This window comes from Pseudopodoces humilis, chromosome 10, assembly GCF_049639895.1.
Source record: "Pseudopodoces humilis isolate 2021_Gansu_Grassland_sample_001 chromosome 10, ASM4963989v1, whole genome shotgun sequence".
Classification (NCBI taxonomy): domain Eukaryota; kingdom Metazoa; phylum Chordata; class Aves; order Passeriformes; family Paridae; genus Pseudopodoces; species Pseudopodoces humilis.
The window spans coordinates 6,112,484-6,139,416 of record NC_142209.1 but is presented as its reverse complement, the minus strand read 5'-3'; the positions used below and the strand labels follow the sequence as shown (position 1 = coordinate 6,139,416).

Here is a 26,933-nt window from a genome sequence, read left to right as displayed (position 1 = left end):
AGGTTTGTGATGGCCCAAAAAAAAAGCTGTCTGACAAGTTTTGTGAAGAATGGCTTTATTGTTGCTTATCAGCAAAATTTTCACATGAAAGGGTCAGTTACTGTGTAAAGGTCTCCAGTGTCACACAGAACATCCTGCCGGCTTCCAGATCACAGAGCATATTCTCAGTTGGTGAAAGAAGTTGTCCTTTGCTCCAGAATTAGCTTGGCGTGTTTCTTATTGCTGCTTGAACTCCTAATTAATGATGTGGATTAATATATTCTTTTTTTGTTCCCTAATTGCTTATATTGTTTCTTTCAGCCAGCGCTGGACAAGAGATGAAAAATCCCTTGTTTGTAGTAATTTGATTATACAGTATTCCAGCAAGAATGTGTTTCTGTGTATTGAAATTACATTTAGTCTTGTAGGATGTTTAGAATGAAAACTGATTCGTAATGAAGTCATATTTTAAGTCAAGAGTTCTTAAAAAAGTCTCTCCTGTAAGAATACATTCTTACACAGTTGGGAAGAATGGAATATACCAGCCTTACCCACATAATTTGGTTATGTTCAGCTAATCCTGTTTGTCTCTGGACGGGGCTTGGAGCAATCTGGGCTAGTGGAAGGTGTCCTTGCTCATGGAAGGGGGTGGGATGAGTTCAAGGTCCCTTCCAACTCAAACAATGGTTCTGTGGTTCTATGACTCTGTGTAGAACTGGTGAAAGCTCCTGTTGGGTGGTGTGGGACAGGGAGGCAAGCACTGGGTACTTACTGCTACTTGTAGGGCAAGCTTCTGACTTTTTCTGGCAGGGGGAAGCTCGTAAGTTAAAAAGGCAAGCTACTAAAGGATTTGGGTCTATTCTTCCTTCCCTGCTGGGTGTCTGGTGGTCCATGGTGTGAGTATTCTCACCAGGGGTGGGGCTGGCTCTGGGACCTTTGCACTGCTCTGTCTGCAGGCTTGGTGCAGAGACCAGAGCTTTTCAGGTGTTTCTGTTTTGGGGGACCCTTGGCAATGTGGAACAGGTCTATATTCAATGTGACCATGGAAAAATCAGTGATGCTGAGCACCTAAATATGAAACCCATCCATTTTTTTGTTACCAGAGGCAAGAATAGTTCTAAATCCCAGTGTTCCTTTCCAGTGGCTTACACACTTGGATTAATCTCAAACAGCTGCATCAGCTGGTGTCTGAGTTAGTTGTTGGGATTAAGCTATCCTTTCAGAAATTACACAGCTGTTGCAATTAATTCTTCCTTTGAACAATTGATTTCAGAGGCCAGCCACCACCCTGATACTGTATGTATGGGATTTCCTGGGCTTCTCTTTGGGGACATGTTCACTTGAAGCCAAGTCTGCTTGGAAATACTCACAAGATGCAGCTGTTTTTTTGTTCCTTTAAAGCTTAGCAGCAGGGTGAGCATGAGGAGAACTAGAACAAGACAGAGAGAGAGAGGACTTGGGATTGGGAAAGCAGCAGGAACCCCCTTTGCATTATGAGAGAATTCCCATTGCATGGATGCCAGGGAAGCTGTTACACAGGGATTTTTTTACTTTCAGCATAAGAGAGCCATAAGGATTGATTTAGATTAGATATAACAAAGGAGTTTTTTACAATGTGGGTGGTAAGGCCTTGGTACAGGTTTCCCAAAGAAACTGTGGCTGCCCCATCCCTGGCAGTGTCCAAGGCTGGACAGGGCTTTGAGCAACTTGGGATCATGGAAGGTGTCCCTGCCCATGGCAGGAGGTGGAATGGGATGGGCTTTAAGGTCCCTTCCAACCCAAATCATTCTGGGATTCCATGATTCAGTCATGGGGGGTGAGGAACAAGAAAATGAGTGATTTCTTGAGGTAACATGGAAAGAGCAGAGATCGTGGTGTGTACAGAAGTATTCACATACATACATCTGCGAGTCATTCACTTGGACTTGGAAGACCACTGAAGATTTAAAATCAGTGCTGTTGCCAGCAAAATCCATTATCCACAGCTGCTGAAGAGCACAGGGAAAGAGTTAGAGGGGAGCCCTGTGTGCTGCATTCCTGTGCTGTGAGGTCCTGTTCTTGTACAGCTGCCCAGCCTGGGGAACAGCGCTGCTCATGTTGCTGGTTCCACGCTCCCACGCAGCTTCTTGCCACCCATCTGGGCCCAGGTGGCTCGGGGACCGTTACAATAAAAAAACAAAAGAAGGTACTTCCAAAAGTCTGTCCTTAATTAAAGAAACCCTAGAACAAATGCCAAGTCCCTGTGAAGCCAAAAAGTCTTATACATACATTTGAATTTTGGCAACTTATTTAAATGCTTAAACAGTTCTTTGGACTTGGGCTGAATGTTCAGGCCCTGTTAATGAAGTGTGTGAGCACAGTTGTGCTAAAATAAGTGATTTAGATGGTTTGGATCTATTCAGAGTCTCTGGACAACATTGTTGGGAGCTGTCTCATGATGTGTTATCCCTCATCCTATTGGTACCTGTGAGATTAGAGATACCGAGTCTCAAATTCACAGATGTGAGGTCAGGCTGGTAGACCTCAAAATCATCTATTACTTGAATCTCTGCTGGATGAGCAAGAGCCATATCTGCTTGTTGGTGGGGGAGTGTTTGGAAGGATACAAGGAGCCCTGCTTGATTTATCACTTTTTTTGAGAAGATCCTGGGCAGGAGAACACATAGTAGTTTACAGTAATTCCATTTAAAATCATTACAATAGACTAATCAGATGGTTTGGGTTGGAAGGGACCTTAAAGCTTGTCTTGTTCCACCCCCTGCCCTGGGCAGGGACACCTTCCACTAGACCAGGCTGCTCCAAGCCCCATCCAGCCTTGCCTTGGATACTTCCAGGGACTTGATCTGTGGTAAAAACAGACATTTTCACAGCTGAAGTTAAAGCCCTCTTACTGTGCTTCAGAAATGTTTTGCTTTTGTTGTTTTGGGTTTTTTTCCTTACTGTTTAGGATCCATCCCTTCTCTTCCAGTCTCTTCTAGCTGTTTTCTAGTCAAAGTAGTTCATCCCTGGCTCACAGTGGAAACTGCTGCTTCAGGGAGGTTTATATTTTGACTTGGTTTCCTAAGCCTGGCAGCTTTCAGACAAAAAGAGCAAGGAGAAATTATTCGTCTGTTACTTTATTTACCACTTGTTTTGGGAAATCTAAATCCAAATTTATGTTTGACTCATATTAGGGCTCTGTGGCTGGACTCTGCTTTCTCAGTTATTTTTGGCTGGGCTGATCTCACACCCAGCATGAGCAGGGCAGCCTGGGTGACAGGAGCTCAGTCAGCTCCACTTGGACCAGGAGCTCTTGGGGCTGCCTCAAGAGACTGAAAGCCAAAGGCTTTTATGCAGGATCTAAACAATTTGGAGGTTAAAACTCTCATCCTGTGTCATTAGTGTTGTGGTAGAAAACATGAGATTGCTGGAGTAAATTATTAATAGTGGCTGGGGCTGGATGAAGTGGTGCAGATTTTTCCAGTGCTCTGGGGTCTGAAATCCCTGGAGTCTCCCCAGAGCACTGGGTTCCCCGCGCAGCACCTATTGCTGCTGGCTCAGCTCAGAAGGTGCTCAGGAAGACGCTGAATCCTGGTCTGAGGGCTGAGCTTTTTCCTAGAACATTTGAGCACCTCTGTTAGCACAAGTTCTTTAACAGAGCACACAGAAATGTGCTTCCTCCATCACTGTGTATGAGCTGTAACCTCTCTCTGAATGTTTTATTGCTGCTCAGCTTTCAGGAAAAAGGCCAAGGAGAGGTACTGGTGCTTTTGTCACCAGTTTCTGTGTTACAGTTGTTAGGAATGATCTACTAACAGGCTCTCCATTGACTTTGGGCTTTGCTTTGGAGGAGACCCTGTGGGTTTAGGGCACATGGTAAACCTATGACTCTTGCTTCAGTGCAACTCAGTATTGGACCACATACCATATCAAGCCTCATGGGTGAATTGAGTCCCCGGCTGCAGGCAAAGAGGATCCAAGGGAGGCAGTTGAAATGGGGCTTCCTGGAATTTGGTTGCATTCACTACTTAGTTCTGCAGTGTGTGGAGAATGCAGCAGGAGCCCTGAACACCTAAGTGTGTCCTCTTCCTGTGAACCATTTTCAGTGCAACTCCAGCATCAGCAGTCTCCTGACCACTGTTATCCTTTGCATGTTCTCAGTGGAGTGATGAGCAGGGCCCACTCGAATCTGGATGTCCAGATTTGGCTCTCACAGCCGTGAAGATTGAACCAAATACCCTCCTCAAGCCCAGCAGTCTTCAAAACACTGACAGAAAGGGAAAGGAGCCTCTTACAGCTTTTGTCTTTGAAAGCTGGCTGCCTCCAGTCCTGACTCAGATCTGCACTGCTTGGAAGTAAAGCACTGACCCCTGTTCAAAGCTGTCCCTCCCACCCTGTTTGCCGAAGGGTGAAGGTGGTAAATGTTAAATTCAGTAGGAAAATTACTGCAGAGTCCTGGGTGTGGAGTTTGCCTCAGCTTGTGTCACAGTATGACCCCGTACTCTGACAAGCCAGCAGCACACAGGATGCATTATGTCGTCTAGTATTTTTCCTATACAGATGGTGAAGGTGAAAATTTTCTCCTCTGACCCAGTGCCTGAGGTAAATGAACTAAATATCTTGGGAGAACAGGCCAGGGTGTGAAGAAGTGAAAAAGGGGGATTGTTATTTTTAATTCTCTTTTTGGGGAGGAAAAGAAAACAACCATCAAAACCTAAATTAACTCCCCCTTGCAAACATAATTTAAGGAGACATTATCAAGCTAAGAATATGAGCAGTTTGTGAATGGAGTTATTTTCTGCATATGCTGCTACTCACATTACTGAATTAAAACAGGAGGTGCTTAACATCGTGCTTTGATTTTCCACTGTGCACAATCCACGAGTTTTTTTGGGAGGGGGTATTTTGCTGAGCATAAACAATGAGGGCTTGTGTCCATGGTATGACTTCTGGTTAAAGCCAGAGTAAATATTGAAGTGGTTGTAGTTCTGTCGACATAAGCCCCTATATGAACATTCTCACTCAAACATTTCAGAAAATTAACTTCTGTTTATTGGAAATGGGTTTAAATCTGAGTGAAAAAAGCTGCCATGTTACTGGAATAGAGGTATGCTCTGGTCTGTTTATTAAACTTTTTCTGAAAAGAATGGGAGGAATTAGAATTTTTTTCCTCCATTTATTCCTCTTTGTGTTGCACAGGCTTTAGGTTGTAAATCTTGTAGGGGGCCTTTTTTCTTTAATTAATCCTATATGTTTTTAACCAGCTCTTGAAAGAGGAGTTGCTGATCCACTCAAAAAACAGGATTTGAACCTGATGCCAGGTGAACAATATTGCTGATAGATTCCCACACAGAAAATGGCACTGTGCTCATCAACTAGCTTTCAGAAAATACATCCAAAAATCCAGGCACTGCCTTAGTCTAAGGGCCATGTGGACAAGCCATGCTCCTGGTGAGCTGAGTGAAGCTGGGTTACAGTTATCCATTCTCTTCATCCTGTCAAGTGCAGATCATTGACCAGTAAGGATAAGAGGATGGAATAAAAACACTTTTACAGGGCAGTAAAGTGGGAAGAGGTGATAGTATCTCTAGTGTGAGATGTTGTCACAACTAAACTGAAGCCTTAGCTGTGTACTTGGCTTCTTGAAATGCTACAGAGCACTACAGAGGAAAGTGTTTATAATCAGGAGTGTCCTGATATGCCTTTCAGGGCTTGAGGAGCTCTTGCTCCCAGTGAGAAATCCTGCTCACATTTTAATTAGCTTGTTTTTCTTGTGCAGGTATTGTCATTTCAGGAAAAAAAAATAAAAAAGAGAGGAAAAAAAAAAAGGGAAAAACAGAGTATGTGCCTGTTTTTCCACAGTGCTATTGCACCAGAGCTGCTATTCTTTTCTGGGAGGAAAGGTGGACTGGACTCAGATACTACAAAAGGAGTCAGTGCTGATGCTGTATGATCTTAAATTAATTATTCTGTAACTAATAGTGATAACTGCTCTTGTAATGACTTGGGTTGTTTGGGTTTTTTAGAGGGTTGGTTTGGTTTGGGTCTTTTTTGTTGGGTTTTTTTAACTCAAAGCTGGAAGAACAAAGGTTTGCTAAACTGCTAGTCATAAGGCATGTTTTGTCTGGGGTGGAACAGACTTTATTGCCTTTGAGGACTTTAGGGCTTCAAAATGCTGCTGGGTGAATAGTCCTGGAGAGAGCTGTCCCTCCTTTATGCCAGAGCACTGGCTAATCCGTGTCTTCAAGAGGTCTACTGGGGTGTGAATTTACCGTCTGTGTATCACCATGACAGCCTGGGCAGTAAAGTCACAGAATCATGGAATGGTCTGGGTTGGAAAATGCCAGTTTCTTCCAGCAGATTCCTTGTGGGTAGATCTAGAGGTCCCTTCAGCTCCCATTCACACAGCTTGCTTCTGGCTGGAGGATGTTGGCTGATGGTATCATCCAGGGTGAATTTTGTCAAGGGCTTACTGTCCTACCCAGGAGCAGGATGGAGTACTCCAGGTGTGATGGGAAGAGCATACTTCAGTCCCCTAATTGTGCTTAGGGAGGCAAAGATCTTCCTCTAACTCTTCCAATTGCTGCCATTCAACTTCAAGTTTTCTTCTCCTAGTCAGAGATTTGGGCTTCATGAAGCAATTCTGAGCAACTGAGGAAACAGCGCTCCATCATGGTAATCCTCTTCTCTGAGGTTGAATGACTCTACATTTTCGTGTTGTCACAGAAATTTGTGTTTTGTTTGAGAGCTCTGGGTTTCTGTTGCACTGCCCTGCAAACAACTCCCCATCTAAAACATTTTGGGCTTTTGTTTGCACAAAGTTGAATGGAGAAGGATCTCCTGGTTGAGATAGGAGCAGCCAACATAAAACTGAGATTAGTTTGACATGCTTGTAGCTGAAGCTTCCCCTTTCCCTGCCCAGACTGCAGCAAATCCCTTCATATGTCCCTACTGATACTATGTGAGGTTAGAAGGACTGGCATGAGGTTAGAAAGAATGGAATGAGGCTTGCTGAGGGAAAGAGGCACATGGACCTCTGTGAGAGCTATGTGCTTACTTTACAGGGTCTTCATGGTCCTTAAGGCTGGTCTGGACCTGGAAAAGAGGATATTTTGGGATGAGCTGTGACATTCCCCAGGGTGGCCACTGTCTTCTCAGCCATGTTTGTGTGATGCCAAATTGCAGTGTGCCCCAGTGCCACATTCTTGGTGCTACTGGAGCTCCGGTGATGACCATGAACAAGAAGCCATTTCCCCAGTTCTCTGGTATTTTAGGAATTCTGGAGCTGTTCGCTGACTGTGCAGCTGGAACATGGGAGGAAAACAGTGAGACCTGTGAAATGCATTGGTGGCTGTGGGAGCCCAAAGAAGTGTGTGAAAATGGGCTCCAGGGGATGAGCTTCATCCATAAAACACATGGAGCAAGTTGGACTTACACCAAGTCAGCATTGTGACTGTTTTAGTCCAGTTCAAACATCATTGCAGGCTAGATCTACAGTGCATCATGAGCCAAGGTCTTGGTCAAAGGCAAACCCTGAAGCCATGACTAAGCCCAGCCTTGCTCTGTCACAGAAGAACAGTTAATGACACAGGAATCAGCCTCTAACGTTTGCTGAACTTTCACTATTTATTATTTTTTCAGCAGACATGAATAAATATTCAACAAATAAGCCTCCTGGCTTAAGTGATTGTGGTGTTCTGATTATAAATAAACTGAAAATCCAAGTTCTCGGTTCTTTTTTACTTTAAAGCAGGCTAAACCCCATGGGAATGGTATGTTCCTGTTGTACAAACTGAAAAGGATTCATGTCGTGGTTATCATCTATAGGGTCATAGGGTGATTTGGAGTGGAGGTATTTTCCTGAAATAGCTTTGGAGTAGCTGTAGGGTCTGGGATGTGGCTCCTTTCCACAGGTCCTCCCCTGGCTACAGGGAGCTCTGGCTTTGAGTAAGGTGGAGGATATTCTGGTAAGTGCCTTTGGGTCTCTGGAGCTGGAGGATGAAACAAGAAATGTATAGCAGTTATGGGGAGCTTCCAGCAACCTCCCCTCAGTATGTTTCACACTCTTCACTGTCTGCAGCAAACCTTGTGGGACTGTTTATACTCTCAGAGGAATATGAAGGGATTATAAATTCCCAGTGGAGCTTGCCATGGGACTGTGCTTTCCTGCCCGTTCCAGCTAGGAAAAATGAGCAGCCCTTTCATTGACAGGAGTTTGTGGTGACATCTGACACAGCCCTATGCTGGGTGTGCAAAGCCCTGGTCCCAGGGAAGGCAGCTGGGAGGAGCAGCTGGGATGAGACTTGGCTCACTCATCCTGTGACCCGGAGGCTTGAGCATCCCAGACAGAGAGCAGTGTGTGGCCCCTGTGGGAGCATTTCCATGGGATTGTTGTCAGGGATTTGAATCTGTGCCTCCTCTTATAGTCTGTTCAGCTCAACCCTGAGGGGAAAAAAATCATTCTTCAGCAAGCACTGTGTCCCTTCCCTCCACTAATGCCACATTTTAGTAATTTGTTTCAGTTCATTAATGGTTCTTATGTCAACCCACAGACTTTGTTCCTTTCCCCTTTCCACAGTGGTGGTACTCAGTTACCAGCTGGGGTTAAACCTTGTCTGCATGTCTTGTCTTTTTTGGTGGCTGGACTGGACAGAGCACTCCCTGGTAAAGCAGGGATTTAGGCAAAGTCACAAACGTAGTGCTAACATGCTTCCTTTACTCTTGATTTGCCAGGGCAGCCACTGACCACAACATTGACAACACCACAGCAATCCTCAGGGAGTGGCTGAAGAATGTGCAGCACCTGTACCACGATGTTGAATGGAGGCCCATGGAGGAACCCCCGTGAGTACCTGGGAGTACCTTGGCTGCAGAGCCCAAATTGCCAAGGTTTTCTGTTTCCAAACCAAGAGGTGTACTAAATGTCCAAGTGCTAAAATGTGCATTATTTGCTTTCTGGAATCTGTCCCATTAAAATTGTGTTCTTAAGGAAAAAGGTGAGATAAAGTCTCTGTAGAAAGGTCTCTTACTTCATGCAGAATTTTGTGGAGGAAATTTATTAAGCATCTGTAGCTGTTCTTTTTGCATGGTAAACAAAGTACATGAAGAGCTACAGGGAATTAAAATTATCATTCTTTATTTGCAGGGAAGCAGAGAAATTACAGCCCATTCCATAGTATCTATGAGAGCTCTGAGACATCAAATATTCACTAAGTGCTGAGCCAGAGAACTGGATTTAATTCCATGTATTATGCCTTTGCATGATTTGGAGGACCATTGCTTTGAAACATGGCGTGTTGGGTTTTATTACTTTAATTTTTCATTTTTAAGATCAGCTGTTCCTGTGTTTGTTCTGTTTTCAGTTTCTTCCATCGAGGAAAATTACATCAGTTTCCCCTTCCTTTAGGCTTGCTTTTATATTCAAGTTCCTTACTGCAGTGATGAGGAGTGCTCGTTTTATAGACAATTTTAATCCTTTCATTTGACTTTTCTTCATCCTGCCAAGCTTGGCTTAAGTTCTGCAAAAAGCTTTTGTAATTCTTAGTTCCATCTCTGACTTCTGCTGGTGTTGTTTCCAAGTCCTGGATTTTTATTTCTCATTGGGATCTGCCCCTGAATTCCCTTCCATCTTTGTTAAAAATCCATTGCTTTTGGAGCTGATCCTGAAGGCAGAGCCATGCATGTGACTCTGCTGCCATGCTGGGATTTGTGGGGCTGGGTTTTGGGAGATTTAGGAGCTGCTCCCAGGATGTGTTAACAGTTCCTAATGCCCAGAGCCCAGGCAGGCTGCCTTCATCTTCACATCCCATCTCTGCTGGTTCTGCTAGGCCGAGGGGAGCTGGATTTGCAGCCTAGCAGAGGGAAGATGAGTTTGCACCTGAGGTCAAGCAGGGTCAGTGAGCTGCAGTTTGGAGAGGTCCCCTTTGTGCTACCACAGCAGCTTCTGCATTGGATGGTGCTGCTTTGTTGGGTTGTCAGAAAACTGGGGCACTGCTTGTTTTCTCATGCCTTCTGTGCTCATGCCAGCACAGAACTTTGAATTATTCTCTCTCAAAACCTCTCCTGGGTTACCTGAGGTGACTCTTTGCTGTTTTGCTTTCATAATGAAGGCAACAATGGAACTTCGTCTTCTTCCTCCTGTCTCCTTCCTCCTGTCTGTCTCCTTCCTCCTTCCTTTCCTTCTTCCTTCTTTTTCTGGTGCAATAAAGCCCAGACATGGATTACAGTCACTTTTTTTTTTTATTTTCTAGGTCTTACCCAGAAGAAATTGGACCAAAACATTGGCCAAGCTCCCGATTCACTCATGTGATGAAGCTGCGACAGGCTGCCCTGCGCACTGCCCGGGAGAAGTGGTCAGACTATATCCTGGTAAGTACAAAGTTTGATTTATTGCCTGGCCTCAGGCAAAAGCTTTCCAGGTGCTCACTTGGATACTGAAGGCTGTCAAAAAGTTTTTTCTCCATCTAAAGACAAATTGAGATGTCATGGATCATTTCTTGTTCTGGTGAGCCAGATACTTTGCATTGAGGGAAGTGAGTCCTTGGCTAAGCTTGGAGCTTTCTCCACAGGCATCAGGATTGAACACAATCCTGGAGGTGGAAGGTACCTGAAAGGGTCCCCCAGATTGAACCCCCACCTGGTGAAATATAAGGGAATAGTTGTGCAGAGCAGCTGTGGGAAGATGTTGCCTTTGGTCACAGTGAGAGGGGTGTTCCCAAAGCCTCCAAGCAAGGTGAGGTATGAAGGCAGCTGAGGAGTTGTTCTTGATGCTCTTCACAGAATGAACTCGTCCTGAATTTTCAGTGATGTTATTTTCCCTGGCAGCTCCCTGGTCCCTGTGCTGGCAAGAGGTTGTGTGGAGTCAGGGAGGCTCTCTGCCCATCTCATTGCTGTGCCCACAAGCAGCCGCCCCCAGGTTTCCCTGTGACAGCCTGGTGCCCAATGGAGTCAAGCTCACCAGCTCACTGCTTTTAGGGTGTTCTTTTGCTGACCTCATGGAATCATAAAATTGTTAAGGTTGGAAAAGGCCTGAGGTCTGTGAGTCCAGTTGTTGACCTGCCATGTTCATCATGTTTAAGCCACATTCTCAAGTGCCAGGTGCACACATTTTTCAAACACTTCTGGGGATGGTGACTCCACCTCTGCCCTGGGCAGCCTATTTCAATGCCTGGCCATTCTTTTAGAAGGAATTTTTCCTAATATCCAATCTAAACTTCCCATGGTTCAGAGCCCAACCTCCCCTGGCCGCCCCCTCCTGTCAGGGAGTTGTGCAGAGCCAGAAGGTCCCCCCTGAACCTCCTTTTCTCCAGGCTGAGCCCCACCAGCTCCTTCAGAGCCGCTCCTGTGCTCTAGACCCTTCCCCAGCTCCATTCCCTTCCTTGGACATGCTCCAGTCCCTCAAGGTCTTTTCTCATTGTGTGGGGCCAGAAGTACCCTAGCAATGGCAGCATAGGGGACAGGCATTGCAATGGGCCTGTGGCCACACCAGGGCTAGTCATGTGCCTCTGGCTGCCTCATTCCCAAGAAAGCATCACGGGAATCATACTGTTTCATTTATTAACAATTTTTTTTTCCCCTCTTCCTTCTCTAGTTTATTGATGCAGATAACTTACTAACCAACCCCCAGACCCTGAACCTGCTGATAGCAGAAAACAAGACACTGGTGGCACCGATGCTCGAGTCCCGCTCCCTCTACTCCAACTTCTGGTGTGGCATCACTCCCCAGGCAGGTGACCTCGTGAAGGGTGCTGGGAGGCTGTGTGAGTGGTGTCCTCAAGGGGCTCCTGCCCCCGTCTCTGGAGCAGCAGGCATCCTTCCTGTTCTGTGGGCTTTCCCATCTGCTGCTGTAGCCTTCTTCTGAACAGAAGCTGCTGTAGCTCTGAGGTGGTGTTAACATGTGGTATGATCCCACTAACACATAAAAAATACTGATAAACAGGTCAGAAGTTTTTTTAAGGTGGTCCCATGTGTCTGTAATGGCCTTAAAACCCTTGGTGTGTAATTTCAGGCAAGTTTTTTTTTTTTTTTTGTACAGTGATGCTAATCCAAGAGGAATTTGCTTTTCTTTCCACAGATCTCCACTGTGTCTAAGTTATCTTTCTCATCTATGAATAAGATTTTTGAAGTGGGGCAACATCCTTTGCCTCGTAGGGAGTTTGTGTGCTGAAGTATTCATGTAACAGGTACTGGTGCTGAGCCTAAAAATTAGAGTTTCATGTTCCCTTTTCACGTTGCTTCTGATCCACATAACAACTGCATTGGGTCAGAGCACAGATTCATTTGCAGATGTCTAGGGAATAGTATAAGGATAGGGCAAAAAAGTGAGTGCTACTTCCCCAAAATACTTTTCTTTCCTCAGGCAATCCCCTTTGGGTTTTTGAGGAATATATTTGTCTTTAAAGCTCTAAGTAATTTTTTTATTCTAGAGAAATGCCTGTCTGAACTTGCTTTTTGACATCCACACCATCTTCTGGTAAGGAATTCCACAGTTTAGACTAAATAATTGGATAAAAAAATAGCAGGAAAAGGTCCTGAACTTTCCAAATTCTTGGGAAATAAATATAGAGATAAGAAAGGTGTGTGGTGAGGTGTGTTTACTTGTTTCACTTAGATTTGTTTACTTTGTTTGAAAATGGAGATACAGACTTCATAGCAAAGGTATTGATTGTGCTATAAGTTTTTAAGGCTAAGTCCTGAGTCAGCCAGGTTTTCCACTGGGGTACATCAGCCCTGCTTCACAAGCCGAAGTGGATCTCTGCCCATGTGCACAAGCCCCAGCCCTACTTCTTCAGTAGGAAGTTTCCACCATTACCAGCACTATCTGAGAAAAGGGGAGACGAGAACCAGCAAAGGCATCATGCAAAATTTGGTTTAAAAAGAAAAATCCTGCTGGAGTGAACAGGAAAGTTCTCTCTTTATTTTTCCTTTTGTCTTATTTCTGCATGCGGTACCAGAGCTTCATGTTCTCAGCCTTGCTCTCCCAGGAGACCTGGGGAGTAAATAATAGCTGGAGCACATCCTGAAACGTGGCCTCCCCCCAAAATGGAGCCATGGTGAGCCAAGCCCAGCTCCGGACACGCTGACATCTATCTGTCACGGAGCAAACCCTGGGAGAAGCAGTGCAGCAGCAACACAGGGGAGTTAGAGTCCTCTTTGTTTACATGTGATTTATATGCAGGGGACAGCCCCAAAATCCAGGAGTGAGCCACTGGAGGAGGAAAGATGAGTGTCCAGTATCTTCACTTGTGGGGATTATCAGGTGTCTGTTTAAGAGTGGGTGTGTTAACCCTTCCTTTGGTGGGAATGCCAATCACATTTTTTCCCACCTGCTCCTTCCTGTGGCAGTTGGGATGGCTGTGTTTGAGGTATCCCGTCTTCACAGTATGGTCACAGTGTATCTGAAAGGCAGAGGGAGATGGCAGATCCATAACCAGGTATGTGCACCACCTTGTGGTTCCACATAACCCAGGGCAGAGCAGTTCTGCAAGCATTTGCTCAGCCAGTGCCTGAATGCTCATGGAAAATAGAACGTAAATGGAGCTTTAACTTCTTTTAGTGACTCATTGTTTCTGTAAAGCCCAGAATCTGTTCTGGATTCAACCCTCCAGATGTCAATTTGATGCTCCAGGGTTTTCTTCCTGGAGGAATTCAGTGTATTTATTTCCACATGAGCCACACACTGTGGGTGTTGTACCCAGAGTGCTTGAAGGCTACCAGAGCTCCAGGGTACAGGGAAATGCCCAGGAGCTGACTGAAGTGCCTCTCTACGCAGAGACAGGAGTGAGTATCAAACCTGCTTGCCCCAGGATGGAGGAAGCAGGGATTCTTACACAGCTGATAGAGACTGAGATGTTACCTTCACTGCAGTGGCAATAAATGTTTTTTTTTTTAAGTCATTAATAGAATGAATTTGCAGATCCTGCTCTCTGAGATACTAAATGGACTTTGTGCCTGTTGAATGTGGAGGATGTCATGGATGCTCAGCAGCTTCCAGGATCAGTCTGGAGAGTCTTAAGTGCAAAAAGGGATTTGAAGAACCAGGAAAAAATAGTCTGAGGTTTGAAGCTCCATTGCAGGGGAATTTTGCAGTGGAAAGGCTGGGCTATCCAAGAGCTCCTAAAAAGCAGGGAGAAGGTCAGTCTTTACTTTCGGGATGAAGACTGTTTCTAAATACTTGACTGAGCTGTTTCCAAATGGGAGACATGGAAAAAGCTGAGAGTCGAGCCCTGGTGAACCTCTGCTGGAGAGTTCAGGGTGTGAGCTTTTGCTAAGGAGCAGCTTTGAAACAGGAATTTCTTGTTAACAACAGTCCCCTCTTTGTGGTTTCAGGGTTATTATAAGAGGACCTTGGAGTATCCCCTGATTCGGGAATGGAAGAGGATGGGCTGTTTTGCTGTCCCTATGATCCATTCCACGTTCCTCATTGACCTAAGGAAGGTGGCCTCCGCCAAGCTGACATTCTACCCCCCACACCAGGACTACACCTGGAGTTTTGATGATATCATGGTCTTTGCCTTCTCCAGTCGCCAAGCAGGTGTGTCCAGGGCCTCTGCTGGGGAGGGTTCACTCCTAGAGACACAGAGACCTCCACTGCAGGTTCACAGCCCAAAAGTCCTGGGTGGAGTTCATGTGGATTCAGACCCTGTTCCCTTTCCTCTCTGGGATCTGGTCAGGGAAAACCAGCAGCAAGTGACTGGAAAGGCTGTTTTGGATTGCTGCTAATTTCAAAGGATGTGGAGGCTGTTCTTGGGATGGGGCAATATTTCAGAGACAAAAAGTGTGACTCCACCCTTGGTTTGTGTCATAGTAGGTGAACACAGGTGGGTTCTGGGAGATTGTAAGGTGGTCTGGGAGTGAGATATCTAAAGTTACCAGTTCTAAAAGATCCTTGAGCAAAGGGGTGAGGACAAGAGACTTTTAAACCGTAGAATCTGACAGGACTGACCCATGACATGAAAGGCTTTTCTCCAGCTGTCTGGCCTGTTGATATGCTCAGACTATTGACCTGTATCCTAGTCTGAGTTTTGCCACCCAGGATAAAGTGATGACATCCAAGTTCAGAAATGTGAAAAATGTGTGAGCTTCGAGGTAAACTTCTTTATAGAGTAATTTCATTTACTTTCCCTGAAGTCAGAAATTATATTGGCTTTTGTCCAGGCCAAGTGCTGTGCTTAACACCTCAGATCAAAACATCGATTTCCAACAGGGAATCTGCTGCTGGAAGCAGCTGTTCTGTTATGCTCCAAAGAGATGGTCTCGCCTCTGAGAGAGGACGTGGCCTGTGTGGGAGTCCTGAATCTGAACAAAACTTAGAGTGGGTGTGTTATTGCCAGCACTGGACTCTGCAGAGCCCCTTGCACTCACAGGAGAGCTTTTAGCCAGCCAGGTCAGCCTGGAGAAAAGGAGAATCGGTTGAGACCTAAGAGTCTCTTCCAGTGCCTGAAGGGGCCTCCAAGAGAACTGGAGAGGGACTTGGTACAAGGGATGGGCAGGATGGGGTGGGTATGGCTTCTTACTGCAAGAGGGCAGTGTTAGATGGACTATTGGGAAGGAATTGCTACCTGTGAGGGTGGAGAGGCTCCAGTACAGGTTGCCCAGAGAAGTTGTGTCTGCCCCATTCCTGCAGGTGTCCAAGGCCAGACTGGACAGGACTCAGAGCAACCTGGGATAGTGGAAGGTGTTCCTGCCCATGGCAGGGGTGGAAGGAGATGAGCTTTAAGGTCCTTTCCAGTCCATACCATTCCATGATTCCATGATCTCCTGAGCTGCCTTTCAGCCTGGGTCTCTGAAGCCCTGAGCCAGCCAGCAGGAAGGTCTGGTCACAGGGATGCAGGTGTAATTTTGGTTCTTTACCTGTAGCTGTGATTTAGGACATGACTGTAAATCCTGGACAGTGCCTTTAAAGCCCATTAAGAATAATAATACAAATACCTATAGTTTTTCTATCCCTTGTAGTAATCATTTAACTATTATAAAAACAGAGCTGGAGAGTGAGTCCCCCTCCCCACTTTACAGGAGCTTTACTGTTTTTTCAAGTACCTTTTATCCCAAACAGAACAGGAACACTGGTGTGAATCTGTGCAGATTAAATATGTTCAAGGCAGCAGAAGATAAGAACAGCGATCAGTGAGCCAGAAAAGATCAGTTGATTAGATCAGTGCCAAATCCATTAATGTCAGCAGGTAGTAGTTTTTTATTCTGCCATTTACCTAAATTGCAGCTGACAGCTGAATGTGTTCTGGCACATAGCATAGCAAGCAGTTTACTTGTAGAACTTAAAATGAGAGAAACACCAGTCATTACTGCCAACAGTTCCACTCTGCTAAAAATACCATGGATAGGGGGCACTAATAGATGAAGGCATCAGCCCACCAGGTAGTGTCTGCTTTTCATTTATTTCCTCGAGAGAGGGGGCTGGTTAAATTTGTTTCATTAAAAAAAATTTTAAAAAGACAAAATAAAAAAAGACAAAGGCATTTTTTGGCCAATTTCTTGGGTTCTAGCAACTTTGATTTGGGTTAGTTAATAAAGGACCTTACCAGAACTCAGTGTAAAACAATGGAAATGCTTCCCTTGGCTTGTCTGGATGTGGCTTTTGAGTGTATTGCCTGATGTGAAAGACAAAGTTACAGTGGTTAGCAAATCCCTGTCATCCCAAAAGGAAAAGTGTTCTGCTGATGCTGGGATGTTTCCACTGGGTGAGTCTGTGCCCTGCAAATGCATCTGTTCCAAGGACAGGCTTTGCACCTCCTCTCTGTTTCCCACCTTCAACAAGCAGTTGCAAAAGCTTTTGAGTAGAAGGACATTAAACATTATCACATCTGTTCTCCTCACTGGTGTCTTGCTCTGGGATTTTCCTTTAATCTTCAGGGCATGGTAAAAATTAGTTCTGGAGAGAGAAAAGGACTGTATTTGACAGTGACTTGACATTTTGAAGGTCATTGTCATATGTATTCCTCAAAGTCCTTTGCCAGCACAGGTGCTGTATCACCTTTATGTATCACCTTTACTTCCTAGCCAAGGCAAAAGGAAGCAGTGATAAAGAATAGAATAGGTTGGGTTAGAAAGGACCTTAAAGATCATCTCATTTCAGGGACACCTTCCACTATCCCAGGATACTCCAAGCCCACTTCAACCTGGCTTTGGACACTTCCAGGGATGGGGCAGCCACAGCTTCTCTGGGCAACCTGTGCCAGGACCTCACCACCCTCACAGGGAACAATTTCTTCCCAATATCCAATCTAAACCCATTATATTTCAGTGGGAAGCCACTCTTCCTTGACCTGTCATCCCAGGCCCTTGAAGGGTTAGCTGGGCAGACAGTAAGGATTGGTTTTATGAGAGAGGCCACTTGCTGCCAGCCAGGCAAAACAGAAAGTGGAACTGGAATGATTTTGAATTGATTGTTTATGAAGCAGAACTTTTTGGGACTGAGGTCCTGGCAAAAGTGTGTTTGTGGCTATGTAGCCACGGAGCAGTGAAATGCCCTGGTAGCAGGCCTGATTATAGTTTCTGCTTTTCTGTGATCCCCAGGAGTACAGATGTTCATCTGCAACCGTGACCACTATGGGTTCCTTCCCATGCCCCTGAAGCCGCAGCAATCGCTGCAGGAGGAAGCTGAGAATTTTGTGCACACCCTGATTGAGGCCATGAGTGAGTTGCTATGCCCTTGCCATGATGGACCCTCCAAGTTAATGCCTATAGAGCTCTCCTGCCAGCATCTCAGCTCTCATTCTCTTGGAAGTCTGCATCCTGACCTGTCTGCACTAATATTGTTTTGATACACAGTGTTCCGAAATTTTCCACCACTTTTCTGCTTAGGGATGTAATTGCTTCATGGTCAGGTCAACCCCATTCACAAAATCCCTCAACTTCCCCAGATCAAATGCATCTTTCATGTGGAAAGGGTGCTGCATGTCCATGTTTTCTTCTTGATGTCTGTCTGGCACGTGGCTGCTGGCTTTGGCTTTGCCATGTGATGCTTCTCGCTGTTCCCATCCTGCAGTGGCTCCTCATCCCGGCTCCAGGGGAGCCTGTGAAGGAGACACCTTCTGACACATTATGTCCACTGCAGAGTGTGAATGAGGGTGACGTTTGGGGTCTCTCCTCTCTTTCAGTCGATCGCCCTCCCGTGGAGCCCTCTCAGTACATCTCTGTCCCTCCGAAGCACCCTGACAAGATGGGGTTTGATGAAGTAAGGAACCTGTTCTCCTGTTTATTGTCTTCTCACTCATCACCTGATCCTTAACATCTCTTCCAACTTAAACCATGCCATGATTCTGTTTTAATTCAGCCAGAAAGAGAAGGCAATGAGGAAGAGGAGAGACAGAGAAGGAAAGTGAGGCTGAAAAGCAGGTTAACTACCCCGATCTTGTGCTGTTTGCTCTGCATCTGACTCTGCAGAGCAGCTTGGCCTCCCTTCCATCTGTGACAGAAATTGGGTCTTTGCTCTCCAACTTTCCAGTGGCAGGAGGGAAGGATTTCTCTCACTTAAGAGAGACACTGGAGAGCTGAGAGCAGGTAGGGGATCCAGGCTTACAGCTGAGTTCTGGCCCACCTTGGGTACCCCCAGGGATGCCAACCATGCCTGGGGAGAAGGCTGGAGAGGGATGTGCCAGGCTTTGATTGCCTGGTGTCTGTGTTATTCCCAGAGCCAGCAGCCCCTGTGTGTGCAGCTGCCAGGGTGGCTCTGGGACCGAGGGAGTTGTGGGGATCAGGGGAGCCTTTTTCATCTTGGTGTGCTCTGCTCCATCTGTTTGTGGGGCTCCTGAAGCTGAACTCGATCCAGCTGTGTGTCTTTAAGCATCTGTGTTTAAGGCACAGCTGGTCCCGGTTTTTTCCATGTTGTCCTTTGTGGCTGTGCTCTTTTTACCCAGTTTATTATTCTTTCATTTGTACTGAGCTGAAATTCGTTCTGCTTCTTACTGAGATGAGGATTTGCCCCATGGGCTACAAGGCTGTGCTTGTACCAGCCTGCTTAGGACTGAAAGATATCCCTGAGCTCCTGAGCGTTACCTGCAAAGAGGGCAGTCCTCAGCCCTCCACCAGTCTCCTTGAGGCTTTGGATAGAGCCCTGCCCAGACATCTCTGTTCTCAGCCTTGGCTCTCTGCTATGGCAGGAATCACAGTGGATTTTCAGTGTCTGAAATAATCACAAAAATTTCTTTACTATGGCCTTGTACTTGGATGGTGCTCCACTGATAATCCTAAACCCAGGCAGTGGCAGTGTTGTAGGTCAGTGTTCCTCTAAGATTGATGCTCCAGATGGTCATGTTACTCTGTTTGATATAAACCTAAGTATCCTGTATCTTTGGAAATTAGAGACTTGGCTCTAACTCACTTTTCTTCATCCTCAAAGAGCAAGTTTCCCCCATGAACATCCATAAAAAGTAGTTGTTAGAGAAAAAGCCTCTACACTTCCAACTCAAAACCAACTTCAGCTTTTTGACAAATTCTAGGCAACTTGGAGCAAACATACATGCGGTATTTTCACAAGACCTGCTTTTCCAGTGGGGCTACTGGAAAGGGGTGGATCAAGACTTCCCTTCTCCCTCCCTCCCAGCTGGGAGTCTGATGTCTTGATGTCTTTCTCTTCTACACAGATTTTCATGATCAACCTGAAGCGTCGCAAGGACCGGCGGGATCGGATGCTGCGGACACTCTATGAGCAGGAGATTGCAGTGAAGGTAGTGGAGGCTGTGGATGGAAAGTGAGTTTTGGTTGGGCTTGAGGATGTTTTCAGAGTGCGATGTACTTTATTGCTTCACAGCATCTCCTTGGATACCCTGATCTACTTCGAGCAGGGCAGGGTTGGCTGTGGAGGAGCTGAACACCAGTTGGATCTCCCTGATCATCTGTTTGGGGCAATTCTGCTCTGTTTCTTTCCTCCTTTGCAATTAGTCAATCTCTGTGAGAGAACCAGGGCACTGAGGTTCAGGCTAGGGTCAAAATCAGGTTAAAATCACAGATTTCTGTGCATGGAGCAGTTAACTCCTGGGAATATTGTCTATCCTAGCACTACAGAGCTGTGGTGCTACAGCATTAACCTTGACACAGCCTTTTCCAAGCTTGCTCTAAGGCCTGGAGCATGTCTGTTGAGGAGCAGCTGGGGGAGCTAAGCCTGGAGAAAAGGGGCAGGGGGGACCTTCTGGCTCTGCACAACTCCCTGACAGGAGGGTGCATCCAGGGAGGGGTCGGGCTCTGCTCCCAGCGAACAAGGAAGAGGAGGAGAGGAAAAAGCCTCAAGCTGTGTCAGGCTGGACTGGGAAACTTTTCTGCACTGGGAAAAATTTCTTCATGCAAAGGGTGGTCAGGCATTGGCACAGGCTGCCCAGGGCAGTGGTGGAGGCCCCATCCCTGGGAGAATTGCTGGGTTAATGCTTGGATTTGAGGATATTAGAGCACTTTTCCAATCTTAATGATTCTATGATTCTAAGGTATGCAGACCTTTTTATAAGGAGAAATCAAGGCAGAAATTTTGAGTATGTGAGTTGCAAAAAGACCTCAAGGAGTCAGGAGCCCATGTACCATTTAATGGTCTTAGAGACTTGGGATCCTGTCAAGGCCTCAGAAAATTAATCAAAGCCAAGCACCGGGCAAGTGGATGGTCCCACAGGAAGTTTTTGGCAGAATTAAAGGTAATTGAAGGTCCTATGAGAAGTCTTCAGCAGAGTTAAGGATACAATTTATCAGTTTGATTTTTAGAGATGTTAATCAAGAAGTTAATTTTCCCCTGTGTTTTTGATCAAAACAAATGTAGGAACTTCTCAAGGTCTGGCTTTTCCCTGAACATCAGCAGCATTCCCCATGCTGTGCCTGTGTCTGGCTTGAATTGACTTATTTTTCTGCAGTGGTGATAAATACTCTCTGTTTCCCAGAACACTGAACACGAGTCAGCTCAAAGCTCTCAGCATTGAAATGCTGCCAGGATACCGGGACCCATATTCCTCCAGGCCCCTAACCAGAGGAGAGATCGGCTGCTTCCTGAGCCATTACTACATCTGGAAGGAGGTGAGGATTTTGGGATACCTCGGGGTTCCTGCAGGAAGGTGCTGTGTCCTAGTTCACAGCCAGTTTGCTGTGATGTAGTTCCTGGTGCAGAGCATTGGAGCCCAGGTTTCTGGAAGTGTAGGACAGAACTGATTACCTTGGATTGCAGGGTTTTTTTTGGATGCAGTGTTCACCTTTCACATCTCCCCTTTCCCATTCCAATACCTAAAGGGGATTCAAGAGAGGTGGAGAGGTACTTGGGGACAAGGGATGGAGGTACAGGATGAGGGAGAATGGCTTCCCACTGCCATTCGAGTCATGAGGGTGCTGAGGCCCTGGTAAAGGTTGCCCAGAGAAGCTGTGGCTGCCCGATCCCTGGAAGTTTCCAAGGCCAGGCTGGATGGTGCTTGGAGCAACCTGGGATAGTGGAAGGTGTCCCTGCCCATGGCAGGGGGTGGGACTGGATGGGCTTTAATGTCCCTTCCAACCCAAACAGTTTGAGGATTCTGATTCATTTGCCCTCAGCTCACAGTGATTTTTATCAGGACATTTTCATGACTGTTTTTGCAGTCCATCCAATATCCTGCTTGGGGCAAGCTTGCTTAGAAGAAAGGCAAGAAGGTTTTGAAAAGCAAATGGGGTTAAAGAAACACTCCTGTTTTTTTTTCCCCTTATTCTACATCTGAGCAGGAGCAAGTTCCAGTGGCTTGGCATAACATGTGTATGTCCCAGACTGGTTCTCCAGCCTCCCTGCCTCCATGGTGTGGGAGGCAATGCCAGGTCAGGGTGGTCCCAATGAAAGCAGGGCACCTATGGGGGCCACTGTGCTCATGTTGGAGTACTTGTGTTTCAGGTGGTGAGCAGGGGCCTGGAGAAGACACTTGTTATTGAGGACGATGTGCGCTTTGAGCACCAGTTCAAGAGGAAGCTCATGAAGCTGATGGATGACATCAAGCAAGCCCAGTTAGACTGGGAGCTGATGTAAGTTTCTGCTCCTCTGGGAGGTTGTGGGCACATGGGGAGGTTGCCAGCACTGCTGGGTAATGGCAGAGGTGCAGGTTGATGCTGCAGTGCAGGCGATAGTGGCACAGTCGTCTTGGTGGCTCTTCCCATCATGACAGATCTGCCCTCTGGGGTGGCTGTTGCCAAGAGTCCCCGTGGGCACCAACCCTGTGCATGGTGGACAATGTTTTACTGTGTTGGAGATTCTGACAGAGGAACCAGCACAGCTCAGTCCTGAGCCTCAGACTGTGTCATCTTAACTCCCTTAGGAAGCCTTTCACAGCTGTCCCAGCCACTGGGTTAAGACTTGGATGTCTGGTAGTAGTGTAGGATAAGAAAACTGTGAGTTGAGTCAGGGATTGCTTCTGGGACTGACCCTTTGCCCTGGCCTGGCTGACACAAATAGTCTTGTCGTAATTGCTATGGATTCACTTTGGTTCCTATCTCCTTTATCTTTTCACCCCTGAAGCTACATTGGCCGGAAAAGGATGCAGGTGCAGGAGCCTGAGAGAGCCATTCCCAATGTCCGAAACCTGGTGGAAGCTGATTACTCCTACTGGACCCTGGGCTACGCCATCTCCTTCCATGGGGCTCAGAAGCTCATCGGGGCTGAGCCCTTCAGCAAGATGCTGCCCGTGGATGAATTCCTGCCCATCATGTACAACAAGCACCCTGTGTGAGTCCCTCTGTGGCCCGGGGGGACACAGGCTGGGTCTTGCTATCTGATCTTAAACCAGATCTTGTTGGTAGCCTGGTTGGTGGGGACTCCTTGTGGTGCTTGGTTTTGTCCTCCTGGCACAGGTCAGAGGAGGTGATAGAGGGGAATTGAGCCTGCCTGGAGCAGGGCTTGTGGGCTGGTTGTCTGAGGCACTTGCCTGTCTCTGGGAACAGGCTTTGACTGCGCAGGTGTGTGTGATTGTAAGGATGTGGTACTGGCTGTACCCCAGCACCTACCCCCATTCCCAGATCACTCTGCTCCCTGGATTGGCCATGTCTCCCAGGGACAAGCTTGACACCAGTGAAGATTTCTCTGTTGCTGATGGTGTTTCTCTCCTCCATAGCACAAAGTACATGGAGTACTACGAGTCCAGAGACTTGAAGGCCTTTTCAGCAGAACCCCTTCTTGTTTACCCCACACACTACACTGGGCAGCCGGGCTACCTCAGTGACACAGAGACCTCCACCGTCTGGGACAATGAGACCGTGTCAACAGACTGGGACAGAACACACTCCTGGAAGTCCCGGCAACAGGGCAAGATCCACAGTGACGCCCAGAACAAAGACGCCCTGCCCTCGCAGTCATCCCTTGACACGCCGTCATCCAGGGATGAGCTATGACTGCCCACCTCCCTGGGACTCTGTTGACAGCTGAACCTGCCTCACACTTTAGCTTTTCACCCTTGAAAGTTGTAGAGCAGCTCTTCATGTGGTCTCCTTCCCACCACTCCCAAGGGCCGTGCACGGGATTGGACCAGACACCTGCCCAGGCCTCCAAGGACAGGGTGGGACACCAAGGAGGAAGAACAAGCGTTCCAGATCCAAACAAAAGCCCCGGCAAGCTTTTGTTAGAAGAAACCAGCCTAGAATTATGTTGTTCCACAATTCCTTGTGTAGAAGAACACTGTATTTATAAAGATTAATATATAGAGGTGTACAAATGTCAATGCCTTTTGGGATGGCTGTACCTGGGCTGCTCCCTCACTGTTCCTCCTTGTAGATCTGTAGGCTTTTACCACCCTGTTTGCTGAGCATCTGGGAGATTCGGGTTTGTATTCTAAAGGGATCCCTATCAGAAACAGGATGTTTCCCCAAAATGTTCAATGCAGAGAGCAGTGCTCCTGTTGTGTCTTCTCCCCATCACACTCCTGTACAAAACCAGTGCTGGCTTCCCATCAGCTCATTTTTAATCTTGCTGCATCCCATCTAAACAGGCCTCTGGATCCAGAATGGATGTCTTGGAATGTCTGAAGTCATGGAAGCCATGCAAGTGGTGGTGGCTGGATTTATTTGTCTCTGCACTGCCTGAAGGGAACGCAGGCAGAGTTGGTCCATGTCACATCCTGCTTCACCCCTGCCTCAACTTAGTCCTTCAGGAAAACAAAACCCCCATGACCTATTGGTAGACCTGTTTATTTAGGTCATAAAAGCAAGTGTAGGAGTTTTGAGAACTTAAAATGTAAAAAGTTGGGCTACAAACTCTCCTTATAAAACCAAAAGAACCTACAACGTTAGTCTCTCTACAGCCCGATAGAATTGTGTGTTACAGGACGCAAAGGCGACTTGCCTGGATAATTTCTCATGTGAGGAGCAAACTTTTCTGTGTTTTGGATGAGTTCTGATGTTTTTGCTGTTGGCTCACATGCCAGCAGGATATGGTGTTTATTTTTTTAAAAAAACCTTTCTCAGAGGCCAGGTGACAACAGACTATACTGGCACAGACCCTGAACTTCTGGACAGTGGGAGGATTCCCTCCTGGAATTGCCATCTGGGGACTCACCTGTTGGCAGATCTGTGCATTGAGTATGTGTGGCTGGGGTTTTGGTTTTAATTTTTGTTTGTTTTGAATAATTACTGATCAATGTTGTGCTTTCTGCTGCAGAAGACATGCTATTACCTGTCAGCCGGTCTGATAATACATAGAACCTGGTGCAAGATGAGCAGCTGTTTGTGTTTTTCATTGCATGGGAGTGTCCTGGAGTGGTTTGGGTTGTGGAAGGCACCTCTAAAGGTCCCAGTCCAACCCCCTGACATGGGCAGGGACACCTTTCACTAGACAAGGTTGCTTCAAGCCCCCTCCAGCCTGACCCTGAATGTTAACTGGAGGTTAACAGAAGTCCAGCTCAAGGGATTCTTGGCTGTGTCCCTCCCCCTTGGAGTCACTGGTTGTATAAAAGTGCCCATTCTGCAGTTCCCACCTGAAAGCCAAATTTCTGCTGGTGTCCATGTGGGAGCAGATGCCCACATGACCTGGTGAATCTAAAGATGGCACCATGGGCCCAAACAGAGCCTGGGTGATTCCTTCCTCACAATCCCTCTTGCTTCTTCTGCAGGTCTCTCACTTCATGAGCCCACATGGCCTGCGTGAAGGACACTGGAAGTCCCAGAGGTGTTGGTGAGAAGCTCCTGCAGGAGCAGGGCTCTGTGACCAGGTGAGCATCCAGCACTGTCAAGTCACTGTGGATATGACAGCCATGTCTCTTCCACCCTCATGCTTTTTTTTCCATGACCCACCTCAGCACCTATGAGCAGCCTCTCCTTCCTTCATTCCTTCCACCTTGCTGTGTGCTGACATCATTTTCCTCCATCAGCATGGGGTGCTCCTCACCAGCAAACAAAGCATAGATTTTAAAAAATGCAAGGTATCTGAATTGTTTTATACCTGTATTTATCCCTGTTTTGTTTTTTTAACTTCATTCAAATAATGAAAGATGGACATCGTCACTTGCACAGCCTTGAACTGGAGCATCTGGGGTCCTTGGCCTCATAGCCAGCCCCTGCAGCCAAGGCAGGGCAGGGACACATGCATGTGGGGATGTGTCAGCCTGGGACAGAACTGCTGAAAAGTGGAGCTGGTTAGGGAGCTCAGGGAACCCGAGTTTGCTTTAACTCTGATTTCCTTAAGCAGAGTAGTAGTTTATGAAAAACAACTTTTACAACAGGGCTAGGGTTTTTAGCTTGGGGGTTTTGTGAATGTTTTTCCTTTTAACTGACTTGAGAAGTGAGTGGCACTGGGGACTTGATGATGGTTTCAGGGGAGGGCAACAAATGAAAGATATAAGAATTAAATGCCTGTGTCCATTTCAGAGCAGACAAGGACTCAATCTTGCTGATTGGTCCTTTACCATGTCTGTGTGTGTGTTTATGTGTGTGTTTATACATCCACAGTTCTCCATTTATTGATATAGGCAAGACCTGGGTGCTGCCAGTGGTTCTACCCGTGTGACAAGTGCTGTTCCCTGGGTGTATTTTCAGTTCCTTGGCTGGTGCTGCTCAAGCTTTGCTCTCTGAGAATTAAATGTTTTTTTTGAAAAGTAGGAGCCACTTAAAACACCTCTGGATTTTTCTGGTGTTTTTCTACTTCCACGTACTTATTTTTGTTACGGTTTGAGGAGGATGCCTGTACACAAAAAACTTGGGATGCAATTGTGATTGCAAAGCAAATTTATTTTATTAGTTGTGGTAGGAAATAACACATACCAACTCCTGAATTAGTGAAAAGCTGCTGAGCATGAAGGAGATGGAGCATGGTGCTCAGGCAGGAGGGGCAAACAGCCTGTGCATCTTCAGAGGGCATCCCCTGGATCGAAGTGGTGTGCATCTTGTTCTCCTCACCTCCTCCACTCCAGAACCAAGCCTTATATCTCCTCCTCTGGAGTGGAATTTTTCTAGTTATGACGTCATCTCACACATGGCCAGTGTGTGAGATGAGGCCACAATGGTTCCTGATACCACCTCCATGCTAACAACAGCTCCATTGTGCATTGTTCCTCTTTTACAGGTTAAGTTCCTATCAACTGACCAATACATTGTTTCTCTTTCAAGGGTCAGGTTCCCACCATCAAAGCATTCTTCATTATTCTGTTGACTTGTACAACCATGGGCCAAATACAGCAGTGCCTTAGATGCAACTTGGGTCCCTGATACAACTTGGAATTTTTTTTTATTCATCTAATGGGTTTCAAAACTGAGCATGAACACCAGCTTTGAACCAGCATTCTGGCAGTTTCTTCATAAGCAGGCTGTGGTGGCAGGCCCTAAAAATGATTAATTGCAATAAGCCTGCTTGGAACCCACCAGCTTGATCTTTGCTTTGGGTTAAGGATGTAAGTGAAGTGCTGTAATGACTCTCAATATGGCATGTGAAATTCCAAGTTCACCAATGGATCCTGAAGGAAATGGAGTGAGGTTCTGGTGTTGGGTTTTGTGGCCTGAGGTAGTTTAAAAATCAGATTTAGGTAGTCTTTGTTTTGTCTTCCTCAGTGTAA

The 26,933-nt window shown here is 46.4% G+C and overlaps 1 protein-coding gene across 5 annotated transcripts in view; it reads left to right on the top strand.

Moving 5' to 3' along the window:
- Window positions 1-26,933, top strand: part of COLGALT2 (collagen beta(1-O)galactosyltransferase 2) — a 54,821-nt gene that overhangs the window by 20,458 nt on the left and 7,430 nt on the right. For 3 of the 5 annotated variants that reach the window (XR_015773400.1, XR_001332029.2, XR_015773399.1), the window contains exons 2-13: window positions 8,692-8,802; window positions 10,209-10,326; window positions 11,549-11,683; window positions 14,287-14,491; window positions 17,491-17,610; window positions 18,075-18,151; window positions 19,560-19,666; window positions 20,835-20,967; window positions 21,800-21,927; window positions 22,418-22,624; window positions 23,010-24,468; window positions 24,999-25,097. Coding sequence is in view for 2 of the 5 variants with exons in the window: in XM_005531320.3 (XP_005531377.3) it covers window positions 8,692-8,802; window positions 10,209-10,326; window positions 11,549-11,683; window positions 14,287-14,491; window positions 17,491-17,610; window positions 18,075-18,151; window positions 19,560-19,666; window positions 20,835-20,967; window positions 21,800-21,927; window positions 22,418-22,624; window positions 23,010-23,286 (1,618 nt within the window). In the remaining 3 variants the exon portion in view is untranslated. Of the gene's footprint in view, window positions 1-8,691; window positions 8,803-10,208; window positions 10,327-11,548; window positions 11,684-14,286; window positions 14,492-17,490; window positions 17,611-18,074; window positions 18,152-19,559; window positions 19,667-20,834; window positions 20,968-21,799; window positions 21,928-22,417; window positions 22,625-23,009; window positions 24,606-24,998; window positions 25,098-26,933 lie in introns of those variants that run through there. The other 2 variants (XM_005531320.3, XM_014260036.2) reach the window with 1 other exon arrangement.